General features: G+C 41.8%; 2 protein-coding genes across 2 annotated transcripts; one reads left to right on the top strand and one right to left on the bottom strand.

The window, feature by feature from the left end:
* The first annotated feature begins 1,566 nt into the window (after positions 1-1,566).
* Positions 1,567-13,158, top strand: LOC134869468 (divergent protein kinase domain 1A-like). Its single transcript, XM_063891114.1, has 5 exons — positions 1,567-1,802; positions 9,259-9,393; positions 9,535-9,642; positions 10,132-10,308; positions 10,382-13,158. Exons 1-5 carry the CDS (start codon positions 1,749-1,751, stop codon positions 11,192-11,194), a joined length of 1,287 nt encoding a protein of 428 aa, XP_063747184.1. The 5' UTR covers positions 1,567-1,748; the 3' UTR covers positions 11,195-13,158.
* On the bottom strand, positions 12,013-17,135 carry LOC134869469 (large ribosomal subunit protein uL18). Its single transcript, XM_063891115.1, has 8 exons — positions 16,988-17,135; positions 16,419-16,488; positions 16,224-16,339; positions 15,530-15,664; positions 14,609-14,811; positions 12,985-13,162; positions 12,324-12,412; positions 12,013-12,173 (listed from the first exon to the last, which is right to left on the bottom strand). The coding sequence occupies exons 1-8, from the start codon at positions 16,988-16,990 to the stop codon at positions 12,074-12,076; spliced, it is 894 nt and encodes a 297-aa protein (XP_063747185.1). The 5' UTR covers positions 16,991-17,135; the 3' UTR covers positions 12,013-12,073.
* Positions 17,136-17,842: the final 707 nt, after the last annotated feature.

Below are 17,842 nucleotides of genomic sequence, written 5' to 3'. Positions count from 1 at the left end.
ACCGACCACTTCCGCATTCCATTCACTTGCTAAACAATATTTAAACAGCTGATACCTGATAGTTCTGTCCCATGCGAGCGAGACGTTTCCGGTAAGTCTCCACAATCATCGAGGTAGTGGAAACGTTAGGCTCTGGTTGTTGACTTTTATACCTTGCTCCAGCAGGCTGTAGCTTTGTCCGTGACGGTAACAAGACCAGCCTGTGTGGGTTAGTGAGGGGCTGCGCTGTCAAAGATACATAAGATTGTCCACCACTGCTGTTTTGTTTCCCTGGTTTTGATTTATTAAATGGTTTGTTTTTTATGCCTTTGTTTACATTGGGGTTTTTTTCAATTTCTAATCTCCCAAGAGTATTAGTGTTTTTATTATCTGTATAAGTCTGTATCCAATGAGCTGATACACTGTTGTGTTTTGTGTCTTTTACCAGGGATCCAGCCCCCTGACATGAGCGGCAGCCTTGGGAGTTGGGATTCAGCAGAGTTAGGCCCTCACGTGCACTTCACAGCCCCTTAGGTGTGTGTGTGTGTGTGTGTGTGTGTGTGTGTGTGTGTGTGTGTGTGTGTGTGTGTGTGTGTGTGTGTGTGGGTTTAGTTATTTTTGCACCTTTCTTAATTTATCACCTTTTCAGTTCGATGTGTCTGCACAGGGCACGTGTGAGTGGCGGTGAGTAATCTTTAGATTTTACCTGCTTGTTTCCCCCCTCTCAATAGTGATTGTCTCCGCTCGTTTAGTCAGTTTTTCTAGGCTGGATACCATTTTAAATAATATTCTTGTTGATGGATTCCTAATAAATGATTGTTTTTACTGGTTGAGGTACTGTTTGTGATGTGGTTGTGGTTGAGGTAATGTGTCTGATATTTATAAATAAATATCATACTCTTGGGAGTAATTCCTTGTCTTGATCCTTTTTGTCGACTGCCAACTGTATTGTGTTTGTAATTGAATCTGAGGAGTTTTGCTGTTTGATAGATTTGAGAAAAAAAGGGCAAATTTGATCAGTCGAACAGCTAACAACAACGTGTGCACGGCCGCGGTTACATTTTGATCAAAAATACGTAAGTAAAAAACTTTTTTCTGTATTTGGATTTTATTTACAAGTAGGCCTATGTGAAACGGAACACATTTGTGTGTGCATTGAAAATAGCCTACTAGTGTGAATGCTTTTGTGGATCATGAAATTCAAGTGTGAATCCTTCTGTGTGCACTCGTTAATTATGAGACTGATCTGACCCCATAAATAAAGACCGTAAACAAACAACTGAAAAAGTTCATAAATTAAATAAATACATGAAAGGTCAAAGGCTCTTGATGTCAATCATATTCTTCTGTTCTTCTATTGCAGAACCATTTTTGCATTTCATTTTCATAAGTTTAAGGGCATTTATAGAGCACATGAACTCGAGAAATATAAACGTTTTCAAGATCAAACCCTATGCGCCTGTAGTCAGCATCCACATTTCTTCCCGAGCCACCACTAACTGTTACACCCCCCCGCCCCCTCCTCTCTGTAATTGGTCAGAGCCCCACAAGTGATACAACATGAGCTTCGCTTCGCTGCAGTCGACGCGCAGCTCAGTGCGCCGCAACTCGCCGCACACCTCGCTACCCCCTCCGCTTCTCACAGGATTACCATGTTGCATATTACGAAAATGTGCCCGGTTATTCCAATGGGCGTCGCCTGATACCGTGCTGAAGTGTGAACCGATTTTTTTCTTCCTGCAGCTTGTGTGAGATGTTCTGCATTTGCAATGGCAAGAGGTCTGTTTCCATGGGGGATCTTCACCAAGCCTCTGTATATCCAGGTAAGCTTCAGGGAATCCCGCTCTGTGTGATGCATCTGTTTACGCACATGTTCCCGGAAGCGACTGATCACTGTTACACTCTATTCTACTTTATCATTTGACCTTCATGCTGCATGTGGATTACTGGTCATTTGCAGGCATTATAGGTGTTCCTGACTGAATCAGAAAGTCACTTGATGCTCGACAGGAATCAACCATCCTCCTGATCCCGTTGCTGTAGCAACCAGATCCATGATGCATCTAAGCTTTGTATTCACAGAGAATATTTGTGAGGCTGAAACTTTATTATCACCTTACATAATGAATATTTCATTGTGACAGAACTAGAAACAGCATGCACTTGAAGCAAACAAATATGAGCATACATATTTAATCCTGTAGAGACTCGGTGCTGCCCTGGATACACTCATCGAGCAGATGCTGAACATTATGTAACAGTTTGATGTGAGTGAAATTAGGTGAAGTCCACAGTGGCATTCCTCAAAAGTTAAATTACAATGTGCTAGGGAAGCCCCTGAAGGACACACGGAGGTCTCGGGATCCAACACTTACACTCCACACAGACAGATCATTATTAGAATGTCCACTGGGACCTCATTCCTTTTGAGACAGGAGAATCCTAATGGGTTAGAAGTCATCATACCCCAAATTCTTACATGTGATGAAAATATATATTATTTTATAATATCAAAATGTATCTTTTGTTGCTAGGTAAACCAGAGGAATTCCGATCTACAGTATTTGCTGTCATTTAATACAATATATTGATCAATTAAAGACTATTAGTTCATTTCCCTTTCCTGTAGTGTGTTATACAGGTTTTTGAGCATGTCAATGGTCTGCAAAGGCTAAAATCCCTGTGTTCCCTCCAAAGGGAGTGTCTCTCCCACAACCCCCCACGTTCCCTGCCTGAAACGCCTCCATTGGACTCCTTTGTTTACTCCCTGAACATAGTGACATCAATATGTAACACAAGCGCTTCCATTGACTAGCGCTCCAACACATTGTACATGATAGGCTAAGGGGACAGCTCTAAGTTGTTGACCAATCACCAACAGAGCCCTTCAGATAACCATTCAGAGCAGACTGGGCTCTTGTTTCCGACAGAGGGTGAAAAGAGGTGCTGCAGCACAGGCAGTATTTTTCATATACTCCTTTGTAAAGTGAAAGTTGATAGGTTAGAATGTTCTATGTTTCATTGGGAGAAATTATTGTTGAGTGTATGATTTTGATCTTTGCGTATTACACAACAAACATAACATCCACCCGAAACACATTTATTGTCGTGACGTTCAGCCCCACAGTCATTTGCTGCTGCCGTCGCTTCCTGCCTGCCCTTGCATGTCGGAGACAAAAACTGTCAAGTGCTATGAACAGAGTGAGAAACAGTCGGTCTCCAGGGACAGCCACCAGCACCGCTCAGTTTTGTAGGCCACCTCAGCCTTCCAGTGACAACTTCAGAAGTGTCATTTAGTGATCCTCAGAGAGAAGCTATTTCCACTGAATTACAAGAAGTGACAAGTCCTGCAATGTGTGTCCCATTCCTATGCAGATTTTTATGTTTTACAATCATGTACAGACTTACGCAACTCAAACATGTTCAGCACAATTTTCCTTTGAGTGATGAAAAGATAATTGTGTGTCTTATGTCTTCCTGTCATGCTGTGGAGTTCAAACACACAGTTTAAAGGTGACGAATGTGAACGAATGAGAACATCAGCGTCCATATTTAAAGCAGGTGCTGCATAGAGACATGTGTTGATACATTTTCTGCTTCGCTCATTCTGAAACATTTTCCATGCAATTGAATATTTCAACCTATGACCAAGCCATGTTTAGCATCATTACTATTAAAGGCTCTTTTTAGTTTTCCACTGATGCTGCTGTATTCGTCCCATGAATTACATTTTATATAGTTATATAGAATGTTCTATCTAAAGTAACTCACATATAACATGAATTATTATATCATATATTTTTTGCAGAAATGATATGAATGGTATTTTAAAGAAATATGGCAAATATAAGCATTCAACATTATGCATTTTGGAATAATTAAAAGTGTTAATAATGCCTAGCATATATTGTTTTTAGGTGTGATCATTCAGACCTTTTTTACATACTAATGCAAACATGACATGTACACATTTACTGGCATGTTTCCACAAGCAGCAGTACAACAGGTAGAAATATAAACTACTTGGCTATTAAAGTGGATATCTGGTCAAAGTTCAATGAATAAGTAAATATTTTGAGGCTTTCCAAATATATCTCATAACTTATAAACTGAGATGATGTTGACTCAGACTAAATGTATATTGGAGATAAGCCTAATAAGTATAGTAGGCAATGCAGTCGCTAGAGAAGTGGCCATAGTGTGATTCTGTTAAACCATGGCTACATTTCATACATACGTTTGATATCAGTCTTATTAAACGCTTGCAGAAACGGAAATCAAGTGACTCAGTGATGTAGCATCACATGACAACATCACATGATATAATGTTGGTATACACATGGGACGCAAGCAGCGGTCTTCCAGTAAAAGTTCTGTACTGGTCCTTTTCATTTTTGTCCACCCCTGCCCCTCTAACAGTCGGCCCCTGTTGAACACCTTTGTTAGATATTGTATATACAGTAGGATGACAGGCGGAACAAGCGCTGATGTTAATGTTCACATGTGTTAATGTCGCAGTATTGAGTCAGCATGGAAAAGTGTGCTTGGTGTGTGTGTGGGTGGAGGAGGTGGTGTGTGTGTGTGGCGGGGGTCCTGCTGTCTAGGCTGTGATGAGTCAGATCTTGTGGTGTCAGACAGTGTTGCATCCTTTTTTCCTTTAAAGTCTGTGACGTGAACAGGCATGCTCCTGACTCAAACCTTTGTAAGGTAGCCTGTGACTTCAATGTTTTATGCAGGTACTGTACGGCTGCTTTTCACATTTGTCAGGCAGAATATGCTGTTTTCTCTCCTCCAGCCCCGTCTGTTGTTTCTCTGTTTTCACATCTCTCTTTTTGCTCTGCACAGCAGCCCATTACCCAGCAACCTCTGAGGGATAACTTTATAATCATACATTATGGATGAATGGTGTGCAGGCTGCAAAAACCGTGTGTCGGAACAGCAATGTGCTGCTCTAGATCAACTTTAATCTCCTCTCCCCCTCAGTGGCTCTATGTACAGTATGTGCTGGATGAGCTTTCAGGGTTCAAATGGTTTGAAGGCTCCCTTACCCAGCAGTGTGTGGGTGCAGAGGAAGCAGTTCAACCAGATCACGGCACACTGTGGTTTTTCCGCCCACCTCACACACATGGCCACAGCTCCCAGTCAGTCTCTAATTAATAGCTGTCACAGCAGCCACAATCGATACCACCTCATTAGCCATGTTTGTGTAACTCTGGCTGCACAAAGGGTCAATACATAATCCCTGAGATACAAATGCATTGGGCAGAAGTGAAATGAAAGCCACAAACTATCGATTACAGAAAAGCCAACCATACATTGTTTCCCGCAGAGTGTTATTACCATCATGCTTTTTGCTGCTGATGCATTCCACCTACGGACAGATCAATAGGAGGTATACTGGCAGCACTTGTGCGGCCACTGCTGTCGGGTCAGATTTGTAAGTAAACCAATCGATACATAAAGCAGCATATTGAAATAGCATTGAGTTAAATCATTGATGATTGGATCATTTCTGCAGGGTGTTTGTAAGATGATTTGTATGTATATTATAGCTGCATATGTCATGTGACCTATTTTTCACACGTAATGAGCAGTCACAAAGAGACTGTGGCAACATGTTTGATTTCTGTAGGCTTGTAATGAAATAAGAAATCCTTTTATTATTATTCACTTCATTCATTTAAGCAGTTGAGATAAAGCTGCACTTATCAATACCTTTATATTAACAAATGATCAAATCACTTTGTGAAATACGGATGTAGTAGCTGATGAACGCTCAGAAAACATTTTAGCTCATTGTTTTGGCCCAAAGTGGCAAAAAAACAAACAATTAATACTAGTTTGAAGATATATAGTCTCGAAATGATCAGGATTGTAAGGTGGCCGACAGGTGCAAACACGCTATAACGGCCCAAAACATTTCCATTAGGAGAAACGCTCTGCAGCTTCAGAAACAATGCAAATAAAGAAAAACCTAATATGCCAAAACACATGCAAATGAAGAAACATCTTTACCAACCTGACGAAACATGTGCAGTGTTTAGAAGAAATGGTGCATTAACGGAAAACACTGCAAAAACAAAACACATGCAGAGAAATTAGATCACAGAGGAACATATAGAGGCTGTCTGGAAGCTTGATTTATGTATTATCTGATATGTGGTTGTCAAAAGCATACAATTGATTGAATATCCATTTAAGGCAGACACCAATGTAATGGATTTGCCAATATGGAAGCAAAAAACCTCTCATCTTGTGCTTTTACGTTTTTTTTATTAGGTTGAGTGTATGGGAAAAGAGCAGAGTGACTGTCTAAGCTACTTCTGGTAAACTGTGTCTCTGAGGAAGATGCAGCACAGAGTGTTACAGGAGGAAAAAGTGTGTGTGTGTGGGGGGGGGGGGGGGGGGTGGGATAGAGAGACTCACAGCAATAAAGAAAATTGGAAGGGAAAGGGGCATGGGGGTGGGAGCAGACAGAGTCCATCACTGTCAGACACTGAGTGCAAGGATCATTAATATCAGGACTGCTAAAAACTCTGTCATTTCTCACTAATGTTCTCCAATTGGAAGGAAGCCATTATTGATCGAGCAGACTGTATTCATCAGGGTGGGAATTAGAAAGTAAAACAACGTAATGCATCTGGAGTCGCTCTGAATGTTCCGCTGGTGCTGTGCCAGCCCACAAACAGCATTTACTGTTTACTGCCACCTATTTAGAAGCGAGTACATTAATGATGTACTCTGTGACACAGATACGTTTGGAGCTCATTTGTGTTCCACTTATTGGTCTCTTCCCTTATTTATAGGCCAAATTACTTTATAGTAAAAATAAGATAAAAAATTACTATGTTTACTTTTTTTACTTATATTGACATCCCTACACATTCCCTTTTATTTATAATGATCCAAAGATGTGGGCCAAAGAGCTCCACCTTGTCCTTTACAGAACAGTGTGGCACATTGAAATACTAGTTGTAGTCCCTTGATGCTAAAAGTAAAACACAATAGCTGAGAGTCTCACAGCCTGAGGAGAGAAGCTGTTCAGGTAAAAGGCAAGCTGCTCCATTTGCTTCTGAAGGGTAACTTTGGTATTCTACAATCTCAAAACTAGCTATTTTCCCATGTTTTAGTGACACATTGTGATAGCCGTCAGCTGCTAAATGGGCTGTAATGTAATCCCTTGGACAATTCCACACCGTCAATATACAGCCATTACAAGTGCATGTATTTGCCCCTGACAAGAGTAAAGAGCTCTCACTCGATACTGGACTAATTAAACAAATTGTTGTCCCCATTAGTTACTCAGACACAAAAAAAACGTAATAAAAGAATGTGTTGCAAAAGTTCAAGTGGCCCGGGTTCGAACCAAAAGTTGTGGCCCTTTGCTGCATGTCGTCCCTTCTCTCTCTCCCCCTTCCTGTCTATACTCAACTATATTTAAGCTACATTATGCCCCTACTATTATACATTAAAAAAAACACATGGAAAAGTTGAATATACTTTTCTGTTTGAGCTTGGTTTCAACAGAGCTAAAAGAAAAGTGAATATATTTTATATCTTTACATCCTTATTGTTGTTATTGTGTATATTCTCTTGTCTAATTTTTGCACTATGTATGTTGAGTTGTTGGAGGAGCCTGGGATATAAGATTTTCATTGCCAGCATATATGCTGTATCTGCTGTACATAGGACAAATAAAACCTTTGAACTTTGAATCCTGGGACTTTTTGTTGTGTGACCAGAGACAAGAGTCATTATGAATGTTACTGTTGCTGTTTGGTGTCATGTTTGTTAGATAATAAGGAAACGTTTGCCATAGCAACACAAAAAGGTGATAATATGTCATTATTAGCGCAGTGTTATCTCAAAAGTGTGTGAGAACACATTTAGCACTTTGTTATTTCATGGACAGTAATACACTGCCCGGCCAAAAACAGGTCACCACCTGGATTTAACTAAGCAAACACTGTAGGTAAGAGCCTTCCATTGGATAATTACTGCATGGGTGATCATGTTTCAGCTGGCAACACGTTATTGAACCCTAACTGATGCAGTGAGTAGCTTCTCATTTGTTAAACAGTCATGTCGAAAGACATATCCCGTGGTCATGGAAAGATGTTAATCTGTTTCAGAAGGGTCAAATTATTGGCATGCCTCAGTGACTTCCCCCCGTGAGATTGGAATTGATCCCCCTTCATACACCAGCTCCGCCTCTAACAAGAGTGCGGAGTTGTCGGATTCAGGAGTTCCTCAAAGTGTTCCTTCCACCGCCCTAACACACTATCAGTTGAGGTCAACAGCGTCCCATCCTTACTGTACACAGCTTGGATGGTTCCCTGCTTCCCCCTCCTGAGGTGTCGGACGGTTTTCCAGAACAACTTTGATGCCGACCGAAAGTCCTTCTCCATGGCTTCTCCGAACTTCTCCCACACCCGCTGCTTTGCCTCGGCCACGACTGAGGCTGCTGCCCTTCGGGCCTGTTGAAGCCTTGCAACTGCATCAGGAGTACCCAGGGATAACATATCCCGGAAGGTCTCCTTCTTCAGTCGGACGGCTTCCCTGACCACCGGTGTCCACCAGGAGGTTCTAGGGTTACCGCCCCTTGAGGCACCTAAGACCTTGAGACTGCAGCTCCCCGCCGCAGCTTCGGCAATAGAGGCTTTGAACACCGCCCACTCTGGTTCAATGTCCCCAGCCTCCACAGGGATGCCTGAAAAGCTCCGCCAGAGGTGTGAGTTGAAGGCCTCCTGGACTTGGGACTCCTCCAGACGTTCCCAGTTCACCCGCACTACACGTTTGGGCTTACCAGGTCTGTCCAGAGGCTTCCCCTGCCACACGACCCAACTCACCCCCAGATGGTGATCAGTTGACAACTCCGCCCCTCTCTTCACCCGAGTGTCCAAAACATGCAGCCTCAGGTCCGATGATACGATAACAAAATCGATCCTGGACCTTCTGCCTAGGGTGCTCTGGTACCACGTACACTTATGAGCATCCCTATGTTCGAACATGGTGTTTGTTTATTTTTTAGTATTAATGATATTTCTATATTTGCTTATACTATACCTTTGTATTTATCTTACTATGTTTGAATACTGTATGTACCATTATATAACAAGAGAAATTGTTTTCCATAAATATCTGAACTACAGATAATTTAATGAGGGATATGATTACGTTTTCCATTTAGAACTGATAAACCAAACCTTCACACGTTGGCCCGTTAAATCACGACTTTCTTCTAAAAAGTGATCAAAATCTTTGAAATGTGTCCAACAGACCAAATTCTCCTACCTGCACATGAAGTACCTGTTCTTCTCGTGGCTGGCAGTGTTTGTGGGGAGCTGGATCGTGTACGTGGAGTACTCGTCCTACACCGAGCTGTGTCGAGGGCACGACTGCAAAAACTCAATAGTGAGTATTTTATTTCTCATTTAATATGCATCGACCTATCCAGGCCTCGTCCTGTATGTCCTATGATCTTCTCTCCTGATGATATTGTTCTATTTCCAGTTGTCTTTGTGCAAATTCCAATATTTTTTATTATATTTTCAGTGTGACAAATACAGGAAGGGAGTCATCGACGGCACGGCCTGCAGCAGTCTGTGTGACAAAGACACGCTCTACCTGGGGAAGTGCTTCACCATGAAGCCCAGGAGCCAGGTCCGTTTTTTATATTTCAATAAATCAACAGTCCTCTACAGACTGCTTGTTGTTCAGGGGATAGTTCGGATATTTGAAGTGTGATTGTTCTGTCAGATGAATGTGCATCTGTAGTCTCATTCTTCTCCCTTATTGAATGTCTCTATTCTCACTGTAATGCGATATTATGAAACATAAAAACTGTGTAACACTGCCTCACTCCCTTTTCCTCGCCTTGCATTTGCATCACATCTGTGCTGCTGACTGTGTAGTTGCTATGGCTGTGTCCTGCTTCAACACATTGGTGTTCAAGTTAATTTGAGGTGTAAACATTGTTAAATTAGTGCAAATGTTAATAGCTTTTTAATATAAATGATCACAGCGTTTCAAATTAATGCAAAAACCAAAAACCAATGCCACATAGCATTAGTGTAATACACTGACTCGCATCTCATACAACCCCCCTTCAAACAATGAGTATATTCATCTGACCTTGCTCGTTTCTCTAAGGTGTACTCCGGGACGTGGGGAGACCTGGAGGGAGTCATTAAGTGCCAGATGGAGGAGGCTCCTCATTATGATTTAGGAAATGAGATGGAGTACAGGAAGAAGTCTGAAGCCTTCAACCAGCCCACCAAGGGGACATCTGTGGAAAAGTTCAGAGAGATGATCCTCAACCACCTAAAGGTCAGGAAGCCTTCATATAACAAAACACATCCAGCATGGAGTGTGATATCAAACCTGTTTTCTTTATTGACAGTCTAAAGTGGGGGATCAGTCCAACCTTGCAGACCTGGCGACACAAGTCCTGTCAATCACAGACACCAACAAAGACGGGCACATCTCGCTGCCTGAGGCCCGCTCCACCTGGGCTCTGCTGCAGCTCAACGAATTCCTGTTAGCGTTGGTCCTGCAGGACAGAGAGCACACGCCCAAGCTGCTGGGCTTCTGTGGAGACCTGTATGTGATGGAGAAGGTCCCGTATGCCCCCCTGTACGGGATCAGTCTGCCCTGGATCATGGAGGTGTGGATTCCTGCCGGTCTGCGCCGAAGCATGGACCAGTGGTTCACCCCCTCCTGGCCTCACAAGGCAAAGATCTCCATCGGACTGCTGGAGCTGGTGGAGGACGTCTTTCACGGGACTTTTGGCAGCTTCCTCATGTGCGACGTGAGCGCCACCCGTTTCGGCTACAATGATCGCCACGACCTGAAGGTGATGGACGCGCGCTACATTGTTCCTGAGGCCATCTTCCAAGAAAACATCAGGCAGCAACGATGTGATGTGGATGAGGATTGTCTCTACGGGGCGGACTGCATCACTTCCTGTGACCTCACAAAGCACCGCTGCACCCCCGAGGTCACCAGGCCGAACCTAGCCAAAGCCTGCGAGGCCCTTAAGGACTACACTCTGAGAGGGGCCCCGGCTGATGTGAGGGAGGAGCTGGAGAAGCAGCTGTACGCCTGCATCGCTCTGAAAGGCTCCTCAGAACAGACGGAGATCGAACACTCACTCATTTTGAACAATCTCAAGACTTTGCTTTGGAAGAAAATCTCTCATACCAAAGACTCCTAAGCATTCAGAGGCACAACATCTATTCCTAGAAGTTTTTAAATATTGTCCAATCTCTGCAACATGTTTAGGATTCACCTTTAACCCTCTTGACTAAAGGAATAAAGCTGTTCAAGTAATCTGTGTTAATGCTAGAGCAACATGTGCATTTTAAAAGCCATGACAATGGGAAATCAATTAATGTGACTAAGTGATCAATAAATGTGACACCTGAAGTGAAACACCTGGATAGAGACCGTAACCCTTTGCAGAGCAGTCTTTCAGTTTGAGAGCACTTTAAACTGTCATAACTTTGATCTGCTTATCCAAGTTCTAGAAGTTATGTCAGTTTGCAGAAACTATTTCATTGACAATCAATATTAAAACTATGGAATCCTAAAAGAGACTACATTAAACTCTATTATACCAACCCAGTTTAAGTAGACCGTTATGAGATTTAATTTTCAAAGCAGTATCCCAATGTACACAAATACATTTCAATGTTATATATTCAGTAGGTATAAGATTTGAAAATGCACTGTCATCCGATTTACCATTCATGCAAGCAATACTGAAGCCAAAATTAAAATGCTTTGTAACATTTAGAAAATTAAAGCATTTGATATTGTCAGACTCCTACCCTGTTGGTTGGAATTGGATGCAGAGTTGAGTTGCATTAACTCAGTAATTACATTACGTGCTTTCATAGCAAACTGGCTAATCAGTCTATAAACCATGATGTTTCCAGTGGTTAAATGACTGTTAAGAGATCCCGTAAATAAAGGGCATCAAGAAGCCCCAGACACTGCTGCAATCTACAAGTAGGATACCAGAGGGTTGGATTCTTTTTCAATAGATTTATTAGAACAAATCTTGATGTGTGGAACGGAGCAGACTGACTCCTCATTCTGCATCCTCCAGTTCTTGAGCCCGGAGGAAGCTGGCCTTTTTCTGGGCGACGCGGTCTTTCCTCTGGGCCAGGGAGAGCTTGGCACGGTTCCACCTGTCACAGCACAGGCAAAGTTAGCATTTACAGGCTGCTCAGTGTTTTTGTAGCTTCCAGCTATCTTGAGCGTTTCAAATCGCCAACACTTGGTACAGGTGAATTTTTCATCCATATTTTAACAACATTAAAAATGTCAGCATTTCTCACCTCTTCTTCTTGACATCCTTGACGGGTTTCTTTTCATGGACTGGGTTTTCGCGAATGCCATCATGAGCCTTTTTGTACATTTCCTCGATCTGAAAGAAAGATTACCAGTCAAATGCATGTCCAAGTGTTTACTGCACAGAATTCCTTCTTTACTCTTACTACCTTTCTTTAACTTTTCAGAATATTTAAGCCATATATATGAAAATAGTTTTGCAAATATCTGTGTATTGAGCAATTATTAAGTCTTGTGATTGAGCGGTCGATTTATACACATTCTAGATTTATCCACATTTTTAATTTGAAGATATCTTTTGGAGCTCTGATTCGCTAGCAAAATGTAGGAAGAAGCTGACTCAGGCACCAATGTTCAGTAAAAGGTTCAATCGCTAAATTAAAGCTGGATTAAATGTCCAAAATGTATGAAAACATTTTTTTGACAGTCGGTGAACCACATTGATCATACTACATTCATAATGATTTCCGATCTCTCATGAGGAATTACTAATGCCCATGTAAAATCTGCCCCTTATGATAAATAGCTCTTCAGCCATGAGATAAGTCGTCACAACATCACACATTTCTCCCAATGCAATAACCCCCCCTACTGGCTGAAGTAGTGCATCGTGGACAGGCAGTTTAATAAAGCAGACGAAGGACTTACCGAATCAGGAGTCACTCCGTTCTTGATGAAGCGGGAGAACTGCTTCTTGTACGCGTCCTCGTCCTCTTCCATCAGGTAGCTCATGTACTCGGACACGTTGACGCCCATGATGTGCTTGCGGTGAACCTCAGCATTGAACTCCTTGCTCTCTGTGTCGTAACCAGGGAAACGCTTGGTGCTTGGGGGGGGGGGGGGGACAGAAAAAGTCAAGGCCAGCCAAATGTTTACATGACTAATGACAAGACATCCAATTAGAACCTGCCGACTTCATGTCGAGACACAATTTAAGGCACAATGAACGCAGTACCGCTTTATGGCTTGTATATGTCAGCATTTTTTATCAAAGCTATGTGTGAGGTCATAGCAATACACTTAATATCACAACCTTTTATATAAGCAAACAGTGTAAAGTAATGCTCCGTTTGGTGTTGCAGATACCACTATTGATTTTTAAAAGTAACAGTTTAACTGAGATATGGTGCATATAGTGAAGTGCTGTTTTAGTATTACAGTATTCCTAAAATGTAACTAAACTCCTCAACATGTTAGTATGGCCGGATATTTACACACCATCTATAGAAGGCTGTGAAACCGTTTTCTACTTGCCCTATGAATGCGAGCAAACAGTATAGAATGCATTTAAACTACTTAGATCGCTGAACTGCTATTCAGTTCACTTGTGAAACACACCTGAGTGAAACCAGAGTATTTTCTCTGTAGATTTAAACTTTGAATGTCTAGTCAGTCCTGTCAATAAACTAATCAGATCTGTGTTTGCCAAGTGAATGTCAACATGACATTTAATGGATTGTGAACTGCACCATAGGTACCTACAGATCAGAAAGTGAAGTGCTGTTTTCAAAATCCCAGTCAAATTCTCCCATTTGTTAGCAAACAAATGACAGGATGTGGGGCCTGAGGAAGAACGTACAGCCTCAACAGAAAACATTTAATTCAAACTCTGTGTGCAGATAGACTTCTATCGTACATATCTTTACTACCCCCATCCCTGTCAACAGATTCTGAAACCACTAGTTTTGACCAGTTGCGGTTTGTCTGATTGGGGAACTCAAGCTACTGTGACTATTTCGAAGCTTGTTTTTATACATTTCATGTAAAAATCTGAGTTTAAGCAGTTTGTAGGCAAGGGGGAAAACCAACCATAGCCAATCAAGAAAACGCAGTCAGAGAACATGTGAGAAAATTATATTAAAATCTATACAAATTTACAGTTTCAGCCGCAACACTACAGTCCTGGTGGAAAACCTTGTTTTGTGCCATTTCCAGGGGTTCATTTATGACTCGAGATTTCTTTAGTGCCAATTACAATAAAACCAATTTCACTCAAAAGCTGATCTACAATGCATAGAGAGCTTTTTAGTTGGAAAATCACTGATGCTACTAATAACACTGAGGGCTCTGATTAAATACCTAAAACTTTTTAAGACACATTTCTATCATTTTAAAACATAAACACCATTTATCATATAGAGACTTTTCAGGATTCAGTCAAGTTTAAATTCATTCAGTACTCAATTTTGAGCATCTCTCAATCAAATCTCATTCAGGAACAAAACCTCATTCCACATTGCCAAGCAAAAACAAATGTGTGACAGGAAGTTACCTGTGTGGGATGGACAGACCGCCATCCACAGCCCCCTTCAGGGCACCGAACACCTTGTTGCCTGTAGTGGTTCTTGCGAGCCCAGCATCCAGGTAGCAGGTGAATGCACTTGGCTGACCATCGATGCTCTCCACATTGAACTCATCGCCTGTCACCTCAACCTGGCCTTCATACACCTTATCCAGGCCAAACTTGTTCAGGAGCTGAGGACAGAAATCAGTCAAGATCAACATCTGGTTCAGCTGCCAACTTTTATTTGTGTACTTAACAAAACACATCTTTTGTTCCGGGGGGGCCATTATTAAATGTACGAAAGAGTGGTGGGGGACTAAGTCTGTAAACATGGAAATATGTGTTTTGGGTTCGAAGCCAGGAATAAATTCTGTGGTTCAGACAAGCTGAAGAGATTTTGACTTTTTGTTCTACATCAAATATTTCAGTAAATACCCCCGGATGAATGTGGGTTCCATGAGTCATAAAAATGGTGGTTGCCAACAAGTGACTGAATAAACTACTAAAGGTCACCACAGCAGCGTTTAGCTTTGTGATGATGCGCAGCCATGAGTCTGAGGTAGTTTGTTTATAGTCCAACATTAGTTTTCTACTCCTGGCGATTGCATGAACGCTTCAATGATCACAAGGTAGTGTTTATATTTGGATATTATCCTACCGAGCCAAACTTGTTAATTATCTTACATGTGTTTGACACAGATCTTGATTTGTCTGCATTATACGAGGAAGCTGTTTTGAGGCTAACTTCCGGGTCGGCCTACACAAATCGGTCATCACTGCGAAACAATGACTGATCTCCATCTTAAGTCAACCTGAAAACAACAAACGGCCAAACACGAATCCATCCCTACACCCTTTGGAGGTAAATGAGATGCAGAGAACCAGCATGTATAACATGCTAATACTTACTCGGCGGGCCAGCAGCAGACCAGTGCAGTAGGCTGCTGCGTAGTTCGTCAGACCCACGGCGATGCCGTATTTTGGCAGCTCATGCGAGTAGGCCGCACCAACGATCATGTCACCCTCAATCTTTGCATAGGCGATCTGCAACACGTCAATAAAAAAATATTATTCTAAAACTATTTTACACCACTGATGATCGCAACACAAGTACACTTTTTCAAAGAAAACTGAACTTTTAATCCTTAGAGACATTGGAACATCCCCCAAAAAATAAACATGAGCTATGTTAAAAAAATGTCCACACAATGCTTGAGTCCTGAAATTGTAAGGGAAACCATGCCGTTTATTCGCACTACATGTTCAAGACATCCTTTTGAAAACACAACGGATAATAGGGTGAGAAGTTATATTCATGTGTATACATCCTGCAATAAGTCAACGCATAACTTTCTGTTTTTGTCCATAAAAAAAAGTGTGGTGTACTGTTGCAGCATTTAAACATCCAAACAGCATTTGAAAAAAGCCTTACCAATTCAACAACGCATGTTTCACTCAAGTAAGTTTTCGAAAAAGCTACAAAATACTCTTTCATAGAACTAAAGGTAATGGAAAATTGCAGTCCATACAAACATGAGCCCATCTACAAACTTGGCCCTGTTGCTTTTAAAATAAAAACTGCATAATCTTAGCATGTGCTCACCTGGCAGCAGATGTCCCTGTTAGAGAAACGGACAATCAACCTGTACTTGGGGGTGTTGTACTTGTTCTTATCTTGTACAACCAGGCGCTTGCGGGCGAAGAAGTCGGTCTTTCCCTCTGAAAGTAAATCATACACATTTAAATACAATATCCAACATTAATGGGGGGATAAGGTGACGGTCTGATGGGGTCTTACCTCTCCTCCTCCTGAATTTGACCTGGTACCTCTTGAAGTAGGACTTGTTCTTCACCACTTTTACAAAACCCTGCAAGAGGACATGCATTGATTTAGCGTCAGGAACTAGCCATAAGTCACAACAGCTAACTTGAAGTCAGTTTACTGCACTGCTTTATAGACATTAGTTGGCTGTCACTGTCATTTGGGTACCGTTACACCCGGCTAACATAAGCTAGCTCAGCCAATTAAAATGAACGAGCAGTTAGCACAACCGGCAGAGTTAGCGATACGCGAAGGGGAAATAGTTAGCTCTATAACATGGAAACACAGGTGGTGTACACTTAAGGGTCTAACTGTTCACAACATTGGGAAAATAACACAGGAAAGCAGAACACAGGGGAAAGGAAGCAGTGAGTGTATGAGGGAAGCCATTAGGCCACGTTTAAGCAGACCCAGGTGAGCGTTAGCATGACTTAATCCATCTTCATCTGAATACCAGAATCATGTTTCAAAATATCTGACACCACACAGCACATAATGTATGTTTTAGGTATGCATGTAGACACATATTGGGACGAATTACAAACCATTTTTGCAGTCTTTTTGTCTCCTTATGAAGGAGCCCGGAGCCAAAGACTGGGGCTTGACTCCGCTGCACTGGAAAAAGGAAGAGCAGCGTGCGCATGCTCCGTAAATAGCGTGTCACAGGATGAGCCGCAGAGACGCCATGCTGCGAAGGATTTACAACTCTGCCCCTACTGAGCTGGAGCGGTCATTACACTAATACCATCTGATAATAACGGCCCCATTCAAAAGTGACGCCATCAAAGTCTTACATGTCATGTCACCCATTCACACTCAAGGGAGAGGTCACACACAACTCACATCCACACACAACTGGCCTTTAGGAGCAATTTCGGTTCAGTATCTTGCCCAAAGACACTTCAGCATGTTGATCGGTAGGGCTGGTTGTAAACGAACCCTCTGATTGACTGATGACCACTTTACCTCCTGAGCAACAGCTGGCCCAAAAAGCCACACTCAAGTAAAGTACATTTACAAATGTACTACATTGTAGTACATTTGTAAATGTAGCCTATTTGGTAACATTCCTTCATTTCTGGTCAAGGTCTCTCATTTTACTTACATTACCATTTTAAAGTCACATTTTATTTCCGTTAGAAATAATATCTAGGACGATTAAGTGGGAAGTTTTCAATATTGTTCAACATTCACTACCACCTTTTCATACACCATGAATTCTACTTTGAAGTTATTGGGCTTTTGATTTTTTTCGTTTATACAACTCAGTTTTAGAGGTTTTTCTTTATGAACATTTTTCTGTTTTCATGGGAACTTTTTTCACATGTTACAAAGATTCAGAAGATTCAAAGGCTTTATTGTCATATGCACAGTAGCTACAGAGTAGATATGGCAATGAA

This window comes from Eleginops maclovinus, chromosome 9, assembly GCF_036324505.1.
Source record: "Eleginops maclovinus isolate JMC-PN-2008 ecotype Puerto Natales chromosome 9, JC_Emac_rtc_rv5, whole genome shotgun sequence".
NCBI classification, from domain to species: Eukaryota; Metazoa; Chordata; class Actinopteri; order Perciformes; family Eleginopidae; genus Eleginops; species Eleginops maclovinus.
Note: the sequence above shows the minus strand (reverse complement) of the source record. Positions and strands in the feature narration are given on the sequence as shown.